Here is a 23,236-nt window from a genome sequence, read left to right on the forward strand (position 1 = left end):
CGCTTGGGCTGAGCTGGATGGACTCTTGGCCCTGATTGCCGTTCCAACTAGTTCATCTCCAACACAACCCTACTAGCGCTCACTGCACATGCATGTTTGTATGATTAGATTTAAGACTAATTAATTGTGACAGCAATGACCTCATCTGACCTTTGAGCTCTCAGGCCAATACAGAAAATTGAGATCATGATGGGGTTATCTATATGAAAACGTTTCTTTTCTCATGACTCTTTGGACTTAAAACTATTTCACATTGTTACCCTAAATCTGATTTCTAAACCAGGCTCATCACTGAACAGTCACTCCAGAATCAACCGGGGCACAAAATTAACTTCCTGGATATTTAGATGGGTAGATGGTTTACAAATAGCTAAAGGAGAACAATAAATCACAATCACTATGTTGTTGTGGTGAATTTTCATCTCACCTCATAGTAAAATGCAATTGCTGTATCATTGGTAATCTCCTCAAATTAAAAATTTCTAATATTTGATTGGAAACATCACGATAACATAGGACTCAGTTATCCCTTGTGCTATCCTAGGCACTTTAACATTGAGGGTCGGGTCATCTAGACCCTACAAGACAGTGCACTGAACCTTTTTTCTTCAATGATTTGTGATCTTCACTGGTGTCCATGGATTACATGAAATCCTCTTCACCTTTATCCACCTTTGTCATGGTAGGAATAGCACGTCAATGTAAGGGTGGGGTCATAGGATAGCACAAGGGTTAAGTCCGAATGCCATATATGTGATGCTTCTTTTTTTCCAGGAAAACAAGGACTTACTTTTAAAACCTGTTTTTAGTATTTGCACAAACCTCTCCAAACATTAACTGGTGTCTCTTGTCTTTTATATATTTTCTTGAACCTGAATAATAAAGCAATCAATGAAACAGTGGTTTAAAACTGGTGAAACTTTGGAATTAAGTTTTGAATTAAGTTTTTAGGATGATAAGTGGCATCTGGATAAATGAAAGGAACATTTGATGTTGAGTTGCCAAAATAATAGCCCCATGAGGGGGGGTGGGGGAAAATGTAATAATGAGGAATTACTTCTACGACATATATTCATAAAATATTTTTAAAAGACATCTGTTACTAAATATGTCCTGATAAAGAAATCACATTCATGGGATACCTTAATGTTCTCGTATCCAAGTTGGCAAAAGCTCACATAAAAAAGAATGCCAACGTCTAGATTCTGCATAAAAATGTTTATTTTTGTATTCCTGTTTCGTATCAGTTCATGAAAAATCATTGCATTACTGATCACATGTCTCAAAATAAATATATGCATTAGTCCATCCATCCATCCATCTGTGCAGGGTTGCAATGATTAAAATTGCACTTTTCACTTTTTACCACAAAACAGGTGCTGCTATGTTCCAAGTAGACTCTTACTGTTTTACATCTTTGAGAGTAATAGTACTTTAGCAAAATAAAAAATTAAAGTCTTTGAATGTTTATAAACTTTCATGCTTGCACAGGCTAATAAATCCTTATTTCTGATGTAGATCCATGCTACACTGTTGTTTCTGTACACATGCGTCACCCAGAGGCTTTACTAAAGGCATGCACTTTATGGCACGTAAAAATCATCACAACGTAGTTTGTTAAAAAATAAAACATTTAAACAAAAATATTTTATATGAAACTGTGTTGGCAAAAAGCAAGTCTTAGTTGCACTAGCTGTGTTGCATTTATGGACTAAATGTTTGTGGGAAATTCTGAACTATTAAAAAAAAACAGTGTAATGCTTATTGGTTGTTTATAGATTGTGATCTAACTCAAAAGTAAGAGCTTTGTGGTGGCCACTCCACTGCCTTAACTTTACTTTCAAAAAACTAACATAAAACAAAGTTGTAGGGTGGCCTTTGGTCACTGTTGCTTGAAGATGGTCTCTCCAATTGAAGAAGTTGAATCGTAGATATTTACACAACCACATTTTTCCTGAGTATTTTAATTTGGTGAAGTGCACCAATCACTCCTGTACAGTTCTTCCAAACATGATAATCCTTCCACCAGGCCTTACTCCTGAGTTTTTCTTCGGGCTATGAGCATCTTCTTTTAGATAAATTATGAAGAGTTATTGTTCTTGAGAAGGATATTAGTTGTCTTTAAAGTCTACACTATGTGAAATACTCACATTTTAAATATCAGCAGGTTTCTTGAAACTTCCTGACACACTTTATTAGTTTGTAAAGTCTGTTAAGACGTTCAGTAACACACTTCACATGTTTCACAGGGTCTATGTTAATAGGTTAGTGCTTTTCCTGGTTATGCAACCACTCTGATGGCCTAAATCCCTTGTTCCTATTTCCTTCTAAGTCTTTGATAAGGAAGTGGTCAGATTGCTTCCTCTTTTTTTCATCCCTGCAAGAGTGGCATAAAAAATGGTGGGAGGTTGGACAGGTATGTGTTACAGGACAATAGCTGGTAAATCTCTGCACGGCAACTACACCAGAGCTTTGAGTGTATGCTAGTAGAAAAAAGCTAATCAGCTTTTGGCAGATGGGCTAATGTCTTTACACTGGCTGAGAGAAGGACCTATATTTAGCGTCACACTCTCCCTCTTAACAAGGGATAACAGTTCTCCCCTCTGAGGCTACTTTGTCTCCCGTTTCATCTAGAAACCCACAGTGGCAGAGGTAACGAGAACATGCAAAGACAAACGATCTTGATTAGTACTAAAGATGCAATCTCAACAAAATTGGTAAATTATTGGTTAAAATATGTGGTGTAACCCTTGTGCTATCCTAGGCACTTTAACATTGAGGGTCGGGTCATCTAGACCCACTAGACAGTGCTCTGAACCTTTTTTCTTCAATGATTTGTGATCTTCACTGGTGTCTATGGATTACATGACATCTTTCCACCTTTATCCACCTTTGTCATGGTAGGGAGAACACGTCAATGTAAGGGTGGGGTCATCTAAAATAGCACAAGGGATAAGGTGGGACAAAGTCAAGAACATGATGGAGGCACAGACTCCATGAAGGGACAAGATTGAGAGAAACAGATTTAGTGGTTAAACTTTTTCTCAATGTCAGCAGGGAAAGTGCCATCTGGAGGCCAAGGCTTCAGGGCATTAGAGCCACGCAGACCTGGAGCCAATCCACTCAGCAAAATACCAATACTTCCAGGAGACCAAGGCTCTGCTGGACGTTCGGCCTGCGCGGATCCGTGACATCTACCTGCTGTTTGAGATTCATTCAAAGCTAATAGGGTTGGCAAACGACACTGTGACGCCTGCAGACGCTCTTCTGTGACGTCTTATGGAGGGGAAATCCTTCACGTTCAGCTGTCACTTGCTGGCAGAGAAAGGGCTGCCCACTGGGATTGTACGGTCATCCAAGAGCATTGACCGAGTATAGACTCCCTTTCTGTCAGGACTTACAAATTCTGACAAAAAAAGGCATTTTGGTTTTCAGTGTGACTGTTAGTCTAATCATTTGCAGCCAAAGATGACAAAAACTCTTTACTGATAATCTTTTGCTTTTTATTATCAAGTCAGTTCACTTGAAACAATTTTCTAACCTTTTTTTTATCTCACCAGGGAACAATCATTCAGTCTTATCAGAGCAACAGAAATCCACAAGAAACAGCTCAGAGCACAGATAGTGAACACAATAAACACTCAACATAGTTGATGCATCCACTTGCACTGCCAGTCATCATTATTAATAATATTAATAATAAAAAAAAACTATTTTGCAAATGCCACAAAAAGAAATCCACATACAGCTTTATAAATCTGCCAGCTAGCCGAGCTCGACACAACCTGTACAAAAATAAAGACTGAAATATAGAAAAATAGGATATTTGAAAGAGTAGAATCAGGGAGTTTACAACAGAAACCTGTCTTATTGCCGTTTGTGTATTCACAATATGTTCAACATTTCACACTCTAAATGATTTTCTCACTGAGAAATTACCTCAAAAGCTTTGTGGTTTGATGCAATAACTGTGATCCCCCCCCCCCCACACACACACACCATTTACTTCTTTAGTGCACTGCTCAATCAGATACGCAGATGTTTAAAGCTTTTATGGGTAAAACAGCAAATACATTTAATTAATTTTTGTATGCGTATTACTACTTTACAGCATACAGACAAATATCTGATTTATAAAAAAATAAAATAAAATCAAGGATACTTCAGAGATTGTGTGATTCTGGTCAGCAACCGACGTCCATTTAAGAAAAAAATGTTTTTGCTTTTTTTTCTAAAAACTCTTGATTGTCCTTTATTTGGATCCATTTTGAAATCATTTTTACCCTGACAGGCATTTTGACTTCAACTCTCCCTCCCCACCCCCATCTCAACCCACTTCTACTTGTAATGACATGGAGTCATTGCTTCCTCTTTGGTGGTCAACATGTGCTTGTGCAGCAGAGTTGCTGATAAAAACAGAGCCTTCAGCTAAACAACATTCAGCAGACCACTTGGTTCAGTTCCTGGCTCGGTGTAAGAGACCTTCCTCAGCACTGAGGGACTCCTATGTGCTTCATACATTCATTATTATCTTGGAAATTTTCAATGAGACATTAACTCTTGTCTAGGATAAAGAATCACAAATAGCTCTTCCCTTTAGGCTTAGTCTAGGCACTTCAAAGTTATTCCTGTATAGAAATAAATCATGCATTGTTTTGTTGTTTCTTGGTCTGCTTTCAGTTCAGAAAAACTTCAGTATCAAAAGCAATTGTTTGGACTTGTAAACAGTATTCAGTTCCCCTTTCTTTGCATTCTGTGAAAAGACTATGTTCAGTCTCTGACCCACACATACACATATTTAAGCATTAATACTATCAGGATCCTCTGCTACTCTTTAGCAGGAGTGTCAGCATTTTTTAAATAATCCTGGATTTTGCTCTGATTTGTTTGGTCAAATGGAAATTCTTGTGATACAAAATTCAGAACACTCATCTGAGATGGTAAAGCGCTGCAGCTCGGATGCAGTTTGAGCTACCAAAACGCCTCGTCAGTATCTCTCTGGCACAATGTGCTCAGCTCTTCCTGCTGTGGTACCAAAATCCAGGAAGGATCTTCCCTCAGTCTCACACTCCCTGATCCAGATTCTTTGTCTTGGCTATTTTTCCTCAGGAAACATTCCTTCATGTGGCCACGAGTTCCACCAGTTCCACAAAGGTGCATGGGCAGACAGATAATTTAGCTACAGGGCAACCAGGTGGCATACATGGGATGCTGCAATGTAGAAAGGTAGTGCTGAAAATGTGAAGGTGGGCATGAGTAGACAGGCTGTACCTGGGCTATGTAATAGTTGCTAAAGTTGCCATCTGAGACAAAAGGGGCTGGCTGGTAGAAGCAGGTGACATTAGCGGCATTGGGGATGGCATTCTGCTCCGCCAGGACACGAAGTGCCAAAGAGGAGATGAGGCTAAGCGTCTGCCGCCTCTCGTGTCCCATCAGGCACACAGTACTCTCTTGCACCACCTCGTACAGCGTTGCCAGATAGTCGTATTTTCTGTCCTCCAAGTCCACAAAATGGTTGTGAAGATATGACTCCAGCTTTCTCCTCTGCTCGTTGACGTCAGGGAAATCTATGAAGAAGCGCGAGCACATGTAGCGCTGCAAAAGTTTCATTTCAGTGTCCGACGCTGCGCGAAAACCTCGAACCAGCAGGTGGCAGTATTTCAGCAGACCGCCACCGCGAATCTCCTCTGGGCTGCGAGTACAGATGAGGCGCTTGCGCAGGTGATCTAAGGCGGTCGGAAAGTCACCGTAGACGCTTTCTCCGAGAATGGTTGGGTGGAACGTGGCTGCCATGGAGTGCTCAGAGCATTCGTAGAAGAGTAGAAGGGAGTCGAGACGGATCTGGAAAGAATCGACGCTGAACTCAAACTGCCGCCGAAGTGAGTCCACGAACTTTAGCTCTACGTTCTTGCCACGATTGTTGGAGAGCGAGATGAGACTCCAGCGGTCAGAGTCATTGCACACCTTCACCATTTTCTGCACGTAGGCCTCCTGTAGAGAAAAGATTGGGAGCATTTATAAGTGCATCCAGAAAGCTTCAATGAAGCCTTTAAACCATCATTCCTCCTAAAATCAGTCCCACACAAGACTCCTCCTCCTCCGCCTCTCCTGTAACAGCTGCACTATAAGGTCTGCATTGAAAAAAAAAAAAAAACAACATGACAAATATGTTCTACTCATCAGATAAGCTGAAACAAGGTTGAACCCTTTTGCAATGTCAGCCTACCTTTGTTTAGGGAAGCTCTGTATTCTTCCATTCACTCTAGATAAAATCATCATGAGGTCTGTTAGTTCTTAGGTTTTCTTGATCACATCTGTCATTGGTGGGTCATTTGTAGCCTGGATCGGCCTTGGTATCCAGGTAACTCAGAGCCAAATGATTAATGAGAATCTAGCTCGATTGGATTAGACAGAATCCTCTCTGAACTGAAAATCAACCTAATTTCTCAACATTTTTCATATCTTATCTTCATCTTTTACTTCCCCTTTTTGGATTCATTTGGAGGCTTACCGATGACATCTGAAAGTTTAAGGCATAGAAGTTTAGTTTCAGACTGTGTGTAACATATTTCTGCATTACCTTTAAGGTCACTGGTGTGATCTTTTCTTTATTCACCCCCTCAGGGAAGAAGTCCAGAAGTGAGTCAAGAACTAACTCCTTGACTATCTGAAACTCCATCTCTCCTTTGAGCTCAGCGCAGAATATTAGGTCCAGATCTTTCCATCCCAGACCGCTGTCCTCGTGCAGGACGTAGCTGGCCGCAGATCCGTTGAGTCGCACCTCCCGGACGTGGATCCGCTTCTCCTCCATGCGGCTCCGGACCACCTTGACGATATCCCGCGGTTTCACTTCCAGGGTCGGGAAGCTCCATCGCCCGTGGATGGGAATGGAGCTGGTCAGGATGGTGTCCAATCTCTGCACTTGCTCCCAGTTGAGAACGCTGAGGCTGATGCTGTCCCCGTCCGGCCCGCTGTCGGTCGAAGCGCATTCAACACTCTCGTCCATGATAAGAGGTAGACAGTGGGGTGTAAACGAGAATTAAGCGAAATTATTTCGGGGCATCAGAGAGCTGCAGCGCCCCGAAAAGTAACACTTTGGTGCACGCCGCTGAGATGCAGGACGCCAACGTCTCCAAGCATGACGACAGGATCTAGCAGGGCGGCGTTCGACTTCTTATATAAAGTCTGCACAGCAGAAAAAACAGCTCAAACGTTTGTCCCAAAACAGCAGTTTTCCAGTCTCTCACCGCATCCAGGACTTTGTTGCTCCTCAGTCCGCTTTAAAAAAAAAACCTTTGGCTCACTTTTACGCACAGGCTTGTGCGCGCCGCGCCGCGCAATTCACAACGCGAAGCATAGTTTTAAGGCTCCACTTGAACTTTTTTTTGCACACCTACTTTTTGGAAGCGGTGTATAGTCGCTTAGCCTTCACATTTTGGCCGAATTCTTGATTGCTGGTTCTGCGTCATACCGCAGACGACCCACTCCACAGCTGCCAGGGAGGCTGTGAACAACGCGCTTCCCGTCTGAGAAGGGTTGGGGCGGGTCAGTTTGACTGACAGCTCACAATTGCTAATAGCTTTCTAAAGCTTCTCTGAGTGGCTGGAAGCCTGAATATTAAGGCGGGTCGGAAAATTGATGAATAAATAAAGAATAAAGATCAAAATAATGTCTGAGTATAGGCATTTCTCCCCCCACAGTTTTTTTCTTTTCTCCTGCAGTGAACTTTATCAAAACCTACAAGAAAAGGCTGCTTTTGGCACGTTTTTATCATTTGTTAATATTTTATTTGGCTTCAGTTCTCATCTACTTAGCTTAATCAGCTGTGGAATAACTTTTTTCTAAAAGAAGTTGCTTAGAATGACGAAAAAAGATGTAATAGATGTTCTTTAAGTCTGTATTGATCATCACAACGATCAAATGCATAAGAACAGCCCTAATCTTCCTCTATTCAGTAAATATGTCATATATATTGCATAAATTATTAGTAGATACATTGAAATTCAATTTAAAAGTACATTTATTAAAGTTCCATATTTTCAACTAACATTTCTTGGACACGAGATGTAAGTTGGCATCCAATATGTGGAGTAAGGGCCATGGTTGTCATGGAGAATCTATCAGCTCAAAGCTTGGCGCCCATATCTGCGTCACTGCAGAGGAGCCCATTAACCAGCTTATCACAGATTACCCTCAATGAGCGCTGACACACATGCGTTGCTACATGGAGACTCACATGCATCCTCACAGTGTTAGAAGTGTGATTGTCTAAAGCTGATATTCTTTTGAAGTTTTTATGTCGAGCAGGGAAAAGACTCTCTAAAAACGTTTTTTTTATGTTCCTTTTGAAGGACTTTCTCAATGCAACTGTCAAAACCCTTATTAATTGAGTATAGAAGCTATAATAACACAAGTCATTTAATAATCCTTGTCATTTCTCAATACAGCTTAAACATTCAGGTTGTGTTTGCTGTGGATTGGTTAAATATCAGAAGCATTTATTTGTTCAGTCCTGGGTTCACCTCTTGGTTCTGCTTCTTTCTGAATTTCCAGTGAGCCGAACTCACGTTAGATGACAGCGAAGCTCTACACAGGACAGCGGGTCAGCCTCTCTGCTCATTCATCCACTGGCTCAGTGTCAGTGTTCCTGCCTAGGAGACTTACAACAAAGCAGCTCGTTATCTGACCTTTGACATGCCAAGTGGATGACACCAGCTTGGTTCTAGATGTCTCAGGACATCGGGATTAAGATTTCTGTCAAACCCCAGTGCAGTTGCCAGATAAACTATATTAAAAATGAATATGTCTCTATATAATTATTGCTTTTACTGTGTTGAACATCTCTCTAACTAACCATTTTTGGCCACCTGCTTTTTTCCCTGTGGACATGCAGTTTTAGTGCCCAAATGTGGTATTTTCCTTTCTAAATAAACAAGATTTACAAAGTGGCCATGTTCAGTTGTGCTTACATTTTTGCTTTTAGCCCTCCTTCCTTCTCATTTCACTTGTCTGCCTATTTATGCTCATCCTCTTTCCAACCCCGTTTCACTATCACTAGCCATGAAAGTTCATTAAGAGATTATTGTAAAACCCCTCAGGTGAAATATCTTCCATCCCTCCTTTTTTGTCTGACTTCCTCAGGACTCTACTTTAATCTGGATTCTAGTCAATATGAAGTTGCATTAACCCAGAACGGATCTGTCTGTTCTTCAATGAAGCTGCACTTTTCTTGCAGAACTAATTTCTAAAGCATGATGGTGCATGACTCGTAAGTGTACGTGGTATCTTAGTGCTGCAGATTTAAGTGGTTCTTTTTACTGCCAGGTGCAACTTAATATCCAGTGTTTTATAGGAAAAACAGTTTCCATTGTCAGCTCAGCATGTTTTTATGTACACGGTTCTCGAACTTTTTGTATCTGGAAAGACAAATTTAATTGGTTTCAAATTGTGGGGCTGATCTAATTTCAGATCACAAGAAAAGGTAAAGAACAGCTTTACTTAGAGGTTTAAGTACATCATTCATGTTTATAGTGGTTTGTAGATAGATGTAAAAGCAGCTCCATGTTTTTACTTAGGTAGCTCAATGGAGAAATTTGTGTTTTTCTTTACTGGAAGTACTACAGCCATGCATCTACTACAACCAATCTTAAAAAATGAATTATGACATTTAGATGATGCACCTTCTGGCCCATTTAAAAGGTGGCCCATTCTAAAGCTGGAAACAAAGCTTCAGTCATCTAGAAGGTTTCTTGATTTAGAACTCCAACTGCTATGCAGAACCAGGACATGGATCTGCTGCTCATTGAAAGAAAATCCAAGTTTACCGTGAAAGAAATGATCACAAATGTTAAACAAATGTTGCAAAAAGAAAGGGAACATGGCATTTAGGTGGACAGAAAGCAACACTCAACAGAATGTTTGGTGACGTGATCCTTTGAATAAAAATAAAATCAAGAAATGTAGAAATTTAGAACCACAACAAAAGCTGTAAAGGTATGCTTCATCATTTTGAAGAGTGTGTTGTTAATTTTGATACCAAGTCCAGAGCCAGATTTGATAAACAGAGCTTAAGTTTCACAGACGTTTTTCTACCCGACAGGTTCCCGCTGGCTTGTTACAAACACTTTAGCAACAACCGTTTGCTTTGCAAGACAGGAAGTGTTTGTTTTGGCTCGGAAATGGCACAGATGGTTTTTCAGGCCGGCTCAACTGGACACGTTGTTGCTGTTCCCCTTCAAAACCTGAGTGAAAGCTGATTTCTGCTTTTGCCCAATAAAAACAAATCAATTTGATCACCATCTCCTGCCATCCATCATCAGGCACAAGTTTCTTTAACCTTAAACCCAAATTTTACATCTAAAGACATAAAGCTTCCATTAACTATCATAAGCCTTTTAACGTTGACATAAAATCAGCTAAGAACTTGGATACATGTATTTGATTTGAGTTTAGGTTAACAAAAATGAAAATTAGCATTTTACAACAATAAATAAGCTAACTGCATATACTTTCTTGACATAAAGCAACTGACAAATAGATATTGGCAGTACCATGGCAAGGAAAATAGAAAACAGCCTAACAATTGGTTTTGGGGATTTTTTGGCCTCTCAAATTCCACTGGTGCATCCAGGCTGTGAGTTGTATTTGACCAGTGTGCATTAGATAATGTGGAGGGTAAAGTTAGGAGCAAAGACTGACCTCAGCAGTAATTCCAATCAGTTTTAACCTCAGTAGGTGACCTTCCGTTTGCCTTCGTTAACCTTGAAGACCACGCTCAGCACTGTAAGCCCCCAACTTACTGTGCCGCTAATGAGATTCCTCAATATGCTGAGCAGCGTAAGCCACGCCGCATCCATCCTGGAAAGTCCTGTGCCTGGAAGTACGCTATTCACATGTCAACCATAAAGTTGGAATACCATTCTTAAAAATTGCTCTAAGAACATTTCAGGACCAGCTAAATGCTTGCTATTGGTTACGCGTGCTACTTTGTGCATCACTTGTAGACAAAACTCATTTCTTTTGTAAAATGATGTACAATCAGTTGTAAAAGTGAATTTTAAAAACGTCTATGCCCACCATCATACATGTATGAAAAACATTTCCACTACTGTTCTGTTACTACTCTTTTTTGAGATGCTGAGAAACAAACTGCAATAGCAAAAATAAACAGGAAGTCAATCGCTCTATCTGTGAGTCAGTTTCCTGTGTGGTATTTTGGTGGGCCTTGTCAGTATCACCCTAATGACAGTTTTTGTCTGACAAACACAAGTGACTGTGCAGTTTGACATACGGAAAAACCATGCATCATTTTTGTAAAATGAAACATATGAAGGGATTTGCCTTGGCAGAACTGAAACGTTTCTTCACAACATGTTTTAAAGCAGAGCAGAACTTGATCTTGTATTTACAATCAATACTTTTGACAAGACGCTAGAGAGTAGACTTGAAATCTAAGGAATTTTGGACACTAATTGTGCTTTTCTTAAACTCTTTGCTGTATATAACTGAGTGAGAAGAGATTTTTAGGCCTAAGCTTGTACACATACAAAAAAATAAACCAACATTTTTTGGGGCAGTTGCTCCTTTATGCTCTTACTGCTTTTTTTTTAAATTATGGGCAGTTTAAAAAAAAGATTATTATGATTTTCCACATCCAAAAGATTTTCCATCTTTAGAGGTTTTGGGGTTTGCATATTTCATACATGAGTTGTGCACCGGGATTTTCTAATCCTATCTAATTCATCTATTTTTGACAGTAGTGGGTGGGGGCTTCCTTTGTGCTTTCATGCAGGTTACTAAACACTTTTTGTAATACCGTAATAAAAGTGATAATAATAGAAGGAATAAAATTAATATTAATTTTTTAATATCTTTTTATGAAACACTGAGTCTGTTTCTTGTCTTTTTTATATTATATAAATTTACTTCTTATGATTAATTACACGTTTTATATTATATGAGCTGTTTTAGCTTGTATGTACGTGTCATGTTAATTCTTAGTCCTTGGTTATTTTCTTCAAACACTTTAAAGGTCACGTCACTCAACTTTTATTAGTTTGCTCTGTCCTCAAATCTCCTTTTTTCTACTTTCATGGGGAAGCTGGAAAACCCCAGACAAGTGCCAGAGGAACTCTTCCTCTCACAGCATGAACGAGCTAAAGCGCCACCTGCTGACTCTCAGGGAACATGCCAGGGAAAAAAAAATAATATCAGAAAAAGGCTGTTTGAATCTGCAGGTGGCGCTCTCTTCAAATTGGTGGATTTCCAAAGACATCAGAATGCACTAAAATGTCAGCAAGTATTTGCACAGCTGGGGTGGGTAAACAATGAAATTCTAGAGCAGAGTTTGGTCATTTTATCTTCTTCTGGTGTATCACGATTCTGTTTTTAGAAGTGAATAAAAAAGCTCAAAGACATGCAAGTAAAGCCAAAGTCTGAGATCAATCTGTTTTCTCACAGTCTCAGTAGTTGGCACATGTTTTGAGTTAATATGCTTTAAGTTCTGCTGAAATTACAGATCATGTCAGTGTCTGCTGTGGGAAAACTGCTCTTGCTTTCAGCTCCTGCATCTCACTGAGTGATCCTCTTTCTCTGCAGTTTCCTGAACTTCGTTTCCGTCCCCCATGTCAGCATTGTTGTGCTGTAAGAGCTTCCAATGTGTATCTTCACTCTGTTAAACAGATGACTTAGTGCTGCAGAGGCAAATTCTTCAGCTCTGCTTCATTCTGCAAAATAATTTATGAGCACAGATGAGGTCAAAGTAGAAACAAATGCTTTCTGCACATCTGTCACCACTGCCTATTTGTGTGTTAATGAAAACATGTTTATAAGATACGGATTACCCCCCTTTTTTATTTTTTTTTATTTCCATGTGTCTTTTGTGACAGTTAGATAAGCAGCCTGATCCGTACCAAATTCTCCCATAAAATGTGAAAGCATGTAAAACAAACTTTTCAGAGAAAGGTTCAACATGTATAAAAAAGAAATTTCTTTATTGGATTTCTGAGAAATCATGGGTTAATTGGTGAAATCTTGAAGGAAATCCACTATCCTTCTGTAGCTAAAGGTGAATTTTTGGATGAAAAGGTCTATAGATCTGTAACATAACATTTTTGTTAAATTCATCTGGAATAAAAAAGTTCTTTCTTTGCTAAATAGAGGGGGAGGGATGTTCAAAGTGGGAGGTAAAAGCTGGTCTGGATGGAAAGTGAGAAAAAGGTGGGGGAAAACGATTATCAATAAGAGAGAGAAGATGTTTGTTTTTGAACAAAGTGTTAGGAGCAAAAGGTGGATAGACAATGACACCTCAGAGGTTCAGGTGCAACTTCCAGCACGTTTTTCCACATCCACGTTTTCACCACATTTAAACTCTCTCAGCGTTTGTATTTGAATTCTCATCCATGTGAATTACATGGCAACTTTGAGAAAATTGAAGCTGTCTTTTTTTTTTTTAATTAATTTTCCTTTATAGTTATGGTTACTCCCATACTTCTGAAATGAAATTGGTAAAAAAAAATGCATGTTTTATGTGTTAAAATGTAATAAAACCCTCTAACATCAATACTCTTGGGTTTTATTGTAATACTTTAAAGGAAGCTAACTGAACATATTTTTTTTTTTTTTTTTTTTTTTTTTTTTTTTTTTTAACTTGTCCTGTCCAACAGCTAGGCAAACAGATGAGAGCTGAGGGCCTCTTGTGTTGGACATATTTTATTCTAACAAGAGGGGTTATTCATCTTCAGACAAACCAAAGGTATGTCTGAATAAACCCCTTTTGTAATTGAGGCCAAACTTTATTAATTTCAATCATGTTTGAAAATCTTTGGTGTTGGACCGGACGGAAAAGGAAAGAGGGGAACAAGAGAGAGGGACGTTAGAGAGAGGGGGGGGTAGGAGGGTGATAATAGGAGGGGAAGGGGGGTAAGACCATGAAGCAGCATAGAGCAGGCAGGTTTACTGGTTGTTTATCGTTACGGTACGGTTCAAATGTAGTACAAAAAGGGCGGGGCCTGTTCACACACACTCAAATATTATCAACACACCTGCTAGCCGCAGAAATGTCCACATGTCAACATGCACACAAAACAGATAGTGTTCACGAACGCATACTTATGCCTTTAAACCAACTAGTGTGAAATCTTTCATTCATTCAATCATGCAAACTATTAGTGCAAAGGTGAGCTAACACCTGTGCTCAGGTGAGTGTTTATGTTCTTCTAAAATGGATGGTGGAATGTGAAAAGAAGGAGGAGGAGCGCCCAGCCACCCCCACACCCATACCCCCGCCGCAGCAGCAGCGGCAGCCGGAATTCCCCCAGCGCCACACGGGAACAGGCAGGGAACAACCGCCCCCCGGGCGACCAAGACCGCCACCCAGGCCAGGGCCAGCAGGACCGCCGCGAGGCCCCCAGAGCCAGAGAGCAGGGAGGCGCAGAGGGAAAGAGAGCGCCGCCCCAGCCCAGCCAGGAAAGCAGCCCCCCGCCGCGCCGGAAGAGCCCAACGCAGGGCCCCACCGGAGAGGGACGCCCACAGCCCCAGACGAGCACCCCACCACCACCCAGGAGTTCCGGGCATCCCCCCGCCCCGACCCCAGGTACGAGCCAGGACCCCCCAAGGGAGACCCGCTCCGCACTCCAGGCAGCCACCCACCCGGCCCACGGTTGGTCCAGGTAGGAGCAAGGCAGGGGCCCGCCGCCCCCGCCCAGGAGGGGGGAACCCCGGGGAAAAAAGGGCGGCCCATAAGGGATGTTATAAATATGGCCCGACCAGGCTCGGCCATGTTGGAAGTTTGGCGGGGCCCAGCGTCCAGGGGCAAGGACCAGGACCCACCCCCCAGGGACACGAACACCCCCGGCTCAGGTGTAATATGAACCCCCCCACCGTGCGGAGAGAGCACCGCCGGGCCCAGGGAGCCGGCACCCAAGGGACACGGCCGCCATCGCCAAGGGGCCCACACCCCCCACCAGGGACGGGGTAGGGGACAGATGGACCCAGGTCCCACCTTCCTTGTAAAATGTGTGTGCGTGTATGGGTGTTTGAGAGGGTGTTTGTGTGCATGTGTGTGTGTTTATGTTTGAATGTATATATTGAAGGGGGAGGGGTGTGTGTACTAAGGGGGGTGCAGTTAAAATTGGCGAGTAGGGCACTAAGGGGACATCTCCTGATTACTCACAGTGATGTCCCCTCACCCTCCACACCAAGGGGCCCTAAATGTCTAAGGTGCGGTTAAAATTGGCGGGAAGGGTGCCAGGAGGACATCTGCTGCTTGCTGGCAGTGATGTCCAAGCACCCCCCTACCAAGGACCCTACGTGTCTAAGGTGCAAATAAAACCGAAAGAGGGGGGGCCCACTCCATACGGCAACCATAGGAGGGGGGCCACTCCCAAGTAGCCCCCCCCCAAGGCGCATCGCAGGCTAAACCCCCCACCCCCTCACCCTAATATGAGGTTATATAAGGAAGGGGGTAAGTTGGGGACAGCTGGTAGACTGTCCCCCGGTGGTCAAACAGCCGTCCCCCAGCCCACCCCCAGCAAAGGGGCCAGGGCCACCCAGCCCAGGGGCCCACCCCCTGAGGCGCCGACACCCCAGGCCCGGCACCACCCACCCCACACAGAGAGAGAGGAGCCAGAAAGCGTCGCCCCCCCCCGGAGCAAGCCCAGGCCCCCACCCCCAGACGCCGGCCCTAGAAGAGCTCTGGTCAGGCCTCGACGGGACCGAGGAGGCCAACCGGCCGAGGCAACCACTGATTGCCTCAGCGGAGACCCCGACCCGCTAGCCCCCCCGACCCGTACTAATAATGGGCCCCCCCTCCCCCCCAGAACGCCCCCCCACAGGACAGGGCCGACAAGCCCCCCACCCCACCCCACCCCAGACCCCGCAGCCGAAGCGGGTGACACCCAGAGCGACCGGGGGCCCCGAGAGGGTTGTCCCGTCCCGTCCCAGAGCCAGGGAAGGGCCGATCCCAGCCCCAGGTGCAGATGGGCAGCCCATCCGGCGCCGCTGGGCCCCCCCCACCCGAGCAGGGCCCCCCGCCAACCCCCCCCAGCACAGGCAAAGGGACCACCCCCCCAAGCCAAGCCAGACCACCACCCCACCCCCCCACCACGCACCCCCACACCCAAGCCCAGAGGACCACGCAGCGCCCCAGCCCGCCCCACCCAGGCACCGGACCCGACCCCCCGACCAACGGAGCCCCCCACCGCCCCCGCCAGGCACCGGAAGCCCCGACCCCCACCCCAAACCACGGCAGAAGGGCAAGGAGCAGCGACGACCAGGCCCTCCACCCCCTAAGTCATGGAGTCAACCACAGGAGACCAGAGAGACTGAATTCTTTCAAAGTTACTTGAGCTTTGGGCTCAACTGAACATATTTTTAAAAATGCAATGTTCAAGGTTGTGGTTTCAAATTAGGTTACTTTTAATTTTTTCCAGCGAAAGTCCTACCTGCTATCAGTGTCCTCAAGTTTTTCTCACAGCATTACTTCTAAAAGTACAGTGTCCTCATACTATTTGGTCTCAGCCTTTTATTGTGTACTGCAACTAAAAAACAAGGAGCAACTTTTATTCAAAACCAGAGTAAATGTGCAAAAAATCCAACAAACAAGTTGACTTGATAAGTGATTCAGTCACAGCCACAATTCACACACAATTTAAAGCCACAATTTAAAATTCTTACAAGCATAGAACAGATAACATTTCACTTTACATTTTAGACTATTACTGGTTGAAATTAGATAAAATCATTTTGATTTTCCACATTTTTGATATTTTTTATTTCTATTTTTAGCATGCTGGCGCAGTGGTTAGCACTCTTGTCTCACAGTGAGAATGTTTTGGTTTTGAATCCAGTAGCTAAATTGGCTGAAGCAATCAGTGACCCCGAGACTTCCGGTGTTATAGAAAATGGATGGAAAAATTAACTGCAGCTTAATCCAATGACAATATATTATCAAAAAGGTAGCGATAGAACACACTGAGTCTAGTGCACGGAGCACAGACAAAAGGGAATCCACAAAAATGTAAGTGTGGAATGAAGGACCAGCATGCAACATTGTGCACAAAGACAAATTATTGTAGAAACTTTAAAAAAACGACTTTCTATTCTTAACCTACAAACCAATTTAATCCTTGTGCTATCCTATGACCCCATCCTTACATATTGATGTGTTATCTATACCATGACAAAGGTGGATAAAGGTGAAGATCACAAATCATTGGAGAAAAAAGGTTCAGAGCACTGTCTAGTGGGTCTAGATGACCCAACTCCCAATGTTAAAGTGCCTAGAATAGCAGAAGGGTTACGGCAGGATCACTTCCCCTCTATGCCCGCCAACTCTTCCCTGTCTGATAAAAATCACATCAATGAACAAAAATAGGATGATTACACTGAATTCCCAAGTTCCTTCTGCACTGAATGTTGAAATTCCTTCAGTTGATCTTTTTTATACATTTGTGCAGTGATCCTATAAAATTCTCATCTTAACTCCAAAACATGCTTCATAGGTTAATTGGCAACTCTAAATTGTCCCTAGGTGTGAGTGCGGGAGTGAATGGGTGTGTGAGTGAGGACATTCTACCCTGCAACAAACTGGCGACTTGTTCAGGGTGTCCCCCCTGCCTTCGCCCACAAGTGGCCGGGATAGGCTCCGGCAGCCCCGTGACCCCGAAAGGGATAAAACGGTTAAGAAAATGAATGAATGAATGAATGAATGAATGAATGAATGAATGAATGAATGAATAACTCCAAAATTAAGGTTTTTAAATGTCTCCCTTAGGCATAAATGGAGGGGAAGCAGTCTTTGCTTACCTTAATAATATGCAGTTTAGAGGTGCCTACTGCACAAAATGAAGACACAAACTCTATATGATTTGCTGACTATCAGGGAATACAAGGGGTCTTATGGACCAGAATGCCAAACACACTGAAACAAAGTCTAAAGCAAGTCTGTATCACCTCCCACATTAACAAGCCTGCACAGACACACATCTGTTCTGATTTGGAATGAGGGAAAAACAAAATCCCCCTCTTCCTCCTGCTGGAGTGATAACACGAGTTAGCCACCTCACAGACATCAGCTTTGTTTATCAGGGGTTTTCTCAGTACAGCAAAAAGACGGGAATGCTTCACTTGTGTGGTCAACGTCAACTTTTTGAGCCAAAAGCAAACATTTTGAGCATTTATTTTCTTCACATCACTGTTTCTTTTTTACTGCCAATTCCTTCATCCAGATGAAGGAAAACTGTTTGGGAAGAGTTTTTCCTCCATCTGCAGCCAGCAGATGTATCTATTTGCACTGATATAGTCTAATACCTGAGTGTAACCTGCCTTTTTCCAAATTTGAGCTGGGTTGTATACATTATTCATAAACCAGCCCAATATTTCACTGAATCTAACTTCATTTGTCAGTTAATACTAAAGGTTGTTTATTTTTAGCTTTATGTCTTAAATCTTGACTAAATCATGTTAATAAAGTAGTTATAACAGTGACTAACCAGGTCGCAAGTTCTAAACAAAAGGAAGGGTCTCAGGATGCTTTATTGATGTTGGAATAACGATTAAAAAATGTTTTAAAGTGGTAAGCCAAGACAAACCCTCTCCTCCTCCTCCACTGTTTTTCCCACCCTCATCTTTACACTGTATCTGGTTCCTCAGAGAGCTGCTGCAGCCAGGTTCTTGTCAGCAGAAAGGAAATGGTTGTTTGTATTTTTGCTGATTGTAGAAAAAATAGCAAAGGAGGAAGAAAAAAAACAGGATTTGATGAAAGGACAGAAAGTGTTTTGGAAATCCAATATTCGTGAGAAGCCAGGATTGAACAGAAAAGGATCAACCTTCTTGAAGCAGTAACAGTGTTATCTGCTACTCTCCAAAGACCAAAAAAGTATATTTTTATTATGTTACGTATTATTCTCCTTATAATTCTAAAGGAACCAGGAGGTCATAATGAAGCCCGGAAATGAAAAGGAACAAAAAAGCTTTTTGTGGGCTCATTTCTTCCAAAGCCTTTATATTGATTGTGACAGAGACTTTGTTTTTCTCAATTTTATGTTTTGTCATACTGCATTGTGTGCAAATTGGTCAAGAACAAATGTAACTGCAAAATTTACTGAACGCTACTATGGCCTCATTATATTTGCATTTAAACTTGGAGGATTTGCTGACATTCAGAACATTTTGATCTCTTTGGATTTTTGACTTCATGTCTGGAGAGTTTTTTATTTCCGCACAGTCAACTTGACAGTCTTTAGAAAATGAAGCGATCACTAATCTTTGTTTATGTATATTAGCAAGCCAATTAACTGCAGACAGAAGTGGCAGGACTGCAACAAAATAGTTTAAATAAAACAAGTAAAAAAAGGGAATGTACAAAAAGTCAAAAAGGAAATGATTTAGTCAAATTTTTAAAAGGAAAAACAAGTCAAACTTAACTCTAAAGTTTAAAAAATAACTTAAGAATCTAGTTTGAGATGCATAAAGTTACAGACCTCTAATAAATGTGGTTAGGGTTAGGCTGAGATGTATTTAAAGACAATAAGATGTTAATTTGCAAAAGAGATGAACTCAGAACTTTTAGGCCTATTTAACTGGTTTTCTAGGCTTTCTAATTAATTTATTATCTATTATGATCATCGCTCCAGCAGTCAAAACAAATGTTTCCCTTTCCCCTGACTCTGAAAGTGCAATTTTTAAGGAAGAACCAAATTTCCGCCCCAACAGTTTAGTTTTTCTGCACACTTCCAATAGCTACAGGACGTACAAGAGTGGATTCAGGCTGCTTTTCAAAACGACGAGTGTTCCAACAATGTGTGGAGTTGTTGCAAAACTCCACTTTGGTATAGAGAAACCCTTGTACCCATGTCACCTGTCTCTAATATCCCTTTCTCTCTCTCTCTTTAGTCTTGTCTGAAAAGAGATGTATGCAAATGTAATACTGCATAAATAAAGTTTAGTTTAAAATGCCAAAGAGGTTTATACAAATATATACCTGGTACGTCCAAAGATTCATGACCACCTTATGGAACTGTAACATCTGTGCAACCCAAGAGGCCTTCAGCTTTCATTCCTTTGCACAGCTGCTGGATAGGGCAAATGTAAACAAATATACCAATAAATAAATAGTAACTGGTGAATTTCATGTGAAGCTTTGGTTATGCAGACCCAGACACTCATAAACAAAAGCAAGTGGAACTTTCAGTAAGGCTACCAAAAAAAAAACAAAAGCTAGGCTTTAAAAGCTTTAAAATTACTTCTTAAAATATAAAATTGTGAAAAAAATAAATACCGTAAAATTCATGACTACAAGAGCACTGGCTACAGCATGCTTCCTCGTCATGTGAGCAAAAGCTCTTTTTCTTGGGCTGGTTCAAACTCGTGGACAGATTTTTTTTTTTTTTTTGTCTGTGTGAAGATGCAGCTGTGCTTCTCTGAAGAACATCCACGCAGCCTCTTGTAAGAGTTTGTTCCACCTAGTTTTTTTGTTTGTTTGTCTGTTTACCCTGGGAACTGTAACATTCAAGTTTTTTTAAGAGGATGAACATTTACTAAAGGCTTGAAAGTCTCCCTGAGTGCAGGTAGGTTTTTCTTTTTTTTTAAACTTAATTCATTTATTCTTTTTTTCCTTAAGGCAGGGCTAGAAAAACATAAAGTTAACAGTATTTTCATTTCTATTTCTTTCTGGATTCTTCAGAATTTGTCAATTGTGAAGTAGAAATAAGAATTACACATATTTTAAATAATTATATTAATTATATTGTTTTTGTTATCATATTTAAGTAGCATTCTTCTTGTTTGTTTACGTTAATTGGCATTATTAAAAAATCAAAAATATGTAATTTGTTGTTTCATCATTTAAGTGTTTTAAGTATTCTATGGATTATTAAATAATTGGCCAAAGAAATCTGCTAATTGTCAGTAGATATTCTCCTTATAACTTTTAACAATATTATGGAATTAAAAAAAAATTTTTTTCCTGCTTTTTAGTTCTGGTTTTGGTTGTTAGGCGAGCTTGTGCGCCCTCTGCTGGTCATTGTCAGTCTCTGCATCCCTGAGAATTTAACTTCTCATGTTTCTGTCTCCATAGGATGGACCTTGAACATTTGATGATTATGCTGCTCTGTGCAGCTGCTATGACAGTTTCTGCAGATTTAATGATGAACGAGAGCAGCCAAGCCAGCATGTGGAGCAGACAGAACCTGCCAAAGCTGCTTTTGACACAAACTAAACACTTAAGCACACCTTTGTTTAAAGGGAGGCAGGCAAATGAAAGCAGTGGGGGGTCTGAGGTGTTTTGTGGAATTGAGTGTCAGAGCACCTTACCACCATTAGACCAAACCACTCAGGAGAGGATTCTGGGATATGAGACTCTGCATGAAAGTGGTACTTGCACACATACTGATGTCAGTCTGCAGTGGATCAAAACGACTTTTGCACAACCAATGACTCCCTTGCCTGCTCACACTCGCAAAAAGCGGCAAGTTTACGGGGAGGATGGACGATTTGTTATCTCGGATTCTCAGTTTATCACCACCTACCCTTTCTCCACCGCTGTTCGCATCTCTGCAGGTTGTTCTGGAGTCCTGGTTTCCCCAAAACATGTGTTGACAGCAGCACATTGCATCCATGATGGTATGGACTATTTAGAAGGAGCCAGAAAGCTTAAAGTTGGGCTGTTAAAGCTCAAGAAAAAGAGGGGGAAAAGAAAAAGAAGAGGGGGACGACGGAGGTATGGGAAACATGTAGAGAGCATGAGAGTTGAGTTGAATGGGAAGAATAAACACTTTGAAAAGATCAAGAGAAGGAGGGATGAAAGCAGAAGCCACAGAGGAAGAAAACGTGCTGGAAGGAGGGCAGCTGATGGACCAAGGAATAGTTTTGCAAACAGAGAAAAAGGGAACCAAAATGGTTTTAACCGTGTGCCACGCAGTGTAGGATCCAGATCACGACTGCAGCCTGTTTTCCGTTGGACTCCCATAGAAAAAATCCACATCCCTCAGGGGTGGATTCACACCAACAGCTCCCCAGTTTTTGTCTTCTCTGACTATGATTACGCTCTCCTGGAGCTGAAACGGCCAGTCAAGCAGAAGCACATGGAGCTTGGAGTGGCACCCTCTTCTGCATCTCTGGGACGAATCCACTTCTCCAGCCACGACATCGACAAAAGCCTCCTGGACGGATTCGGAGAGAAGAACGTGGTTTATCGTTTTTGCTCAGTGACAAAGGAGTCGGATGATTTGATATATCAACACTGTGATGCTCAGCTAGGAGCCACAGGAGCAGGGATTTACATCCGCCTGAGACAAGAAGAGGATGGAAATGGAAGGAAAGCTAAGTGGCAGAGGAGGGTGATCGGGGTGTTTTCAGGCCATCGGTGGGTGCAGGTGGAGGAAGGTAAGAATAGGGATTACAATGTGGCAGTGAGGATTACACCTCTCAAATATGCCCAGATCTGCCTCTGGATTCATGGAGATTCAAGTTTTTGTCAAAATATTTAAACCAAGGAGATGAAAGAAGGAAAATATAAACATTTGTGGAAACGTTAAGTAATTCTTTATAAACTCGAGTCAACGTTGAGCATTTAGTAAAAAGGGAATTTTTTGTAAAACTATATTTCCATTTTTTTTATCATGAATGATTTTTTTAGGTGGATTATCTTCTATCCTCATCAACAAAAGAGAAAAGTATGTATTATCCCTTAAAGTACAATAATAGTAATGTTGTTTGATGTTAGATATGATGGAACATGTTTTTATTGCAACACATACATTTCATGTTCTGTACGCCATTTGCATGCTTGTAAAATCTTTTCATATCTTCAAAATAAAGTCTCTCTATTGAAAAAGAGTCTGACCCCTTATGGAATAAAAAAATAATGATTTCCCACAATGAACCTTTGTTAGAAACATCTTTAAAGTTTAGGGCAGTTGTGCTGATACATCACCATATGTGAGCATTTGCCCACACAAGTCAGTCACAAGGATGAACTGGAGTGAGATTGAGACCCGGATGAGAACAATGAGTATGCAGATGAGACCTCCTGAGACGATTTCTGACAGTATGTGCAGAAATTCTTTAGCTATGCAAACTGAATGTTTCAGCAGCTGTCAGAGTGGCTGTTCTCAGACCATCTTAGAGGTGAACATACTGGATGTGAAGGTCCTGGGATGATGTGGTTGCATGTGCCCTACAGTTCTAAGACTGACTGAAAATACTGGAAAATTCTCTGAAACGCCTTTGGAGACGG

General features: G+C 41.7%; 2 protein-coding genes across 2 annotated transcripts; one reads left to right on the forward strand and one right to left on the reverse strand.

Moving 5' to 3' along the window:
* Positions 1 to 3,481: 3,481 nt before the first annotated feature.
* Positions 3,482 to 7,567, reverse strand: LOC101158158 (terminal nucleotidyltransferase 5A-like). Its single transcript, XM_004083727.5, has 2 exons — positions 6,581 to 7,567; positions 3,482 to 5,991 (listed from the first exon to the last, which is right to left on the reverse strand). The coding sequence occupies exons 1-2, from the start codon at positions 7,004 to 7,006 to the stop codon at positions 5,176 to 5,178; spliced, it is 1,242 nt and encodes a 413-aa protein (XP_004083775.1). The 5' UTR covers positions 7,007 to 7,567; the 3' UTR covers positions 3,482 to 5,175.
* A 12,809-nt stretch (positions 7,568 to 20,376) lies between these two features.
* On the forward strand, positions 20,377 to 22,834 carry LOC101168911 (inactive serine protease 35). The gene is made up of 2 exons (XM_011491851.3): positions 20,377 to 20,567; positions 21,077 to 22,834. The coding sequence occupies exon 2, from the start codon at positions 21,078 to 21,080 to the stop codon at positions 22,485 to 22,487; it is 1,410 nt and encodes a 469-aa protein (XP_011490153.1). The 5' UTR covers positions 20,377 to 20,567; position 21,077; the 3' UTR covers positions 22,488 to 22,834.
* The last annotated feature ends 402 nt before the right edge of the window (positions 22,835 to 23,236 follow it).

This window comes from Oryzias latipes, chromosome 24, assembly GCF_053564925.1.
Source record: "Oryzias latipes strain Hd-rR chromosome 24, Olatipes_Hd-rR_3.1".
NCBI classification, from domain to species: Eukaryota; Metazoa; Chordata; class Actinopteri; order Beloniformes; family Adrianichthyidae; genus Oryzias; species Oryzias latipes.

What these genes read in the sequence shown, in the direction of transcription:
- LOC101158158 (XM_004083727.5), bottom strand. Translation starts at nt 7,006, where the DNA reads ATGGACGAGAGTGTTGAATGCGCTTCGACCGACAGCGGGCCGGACGGG. An exon ending in TCACACCAGTGACCTTAAAG is followed by an intron (nt 5,992 to 6,580) that starts GTAATGCAGAAA and finishes TTTTCTCTACAG; the next exon opens with GAGGCCTACGTGCAGAAAAT.
- LOC101168911 (XM_011491851.3), top strand. Translation starts at nt 21,078, where the DNA reads ATGGACCTTGAACATTTGATGATTATGCTGCTCTGTGCAGCTGCTATG.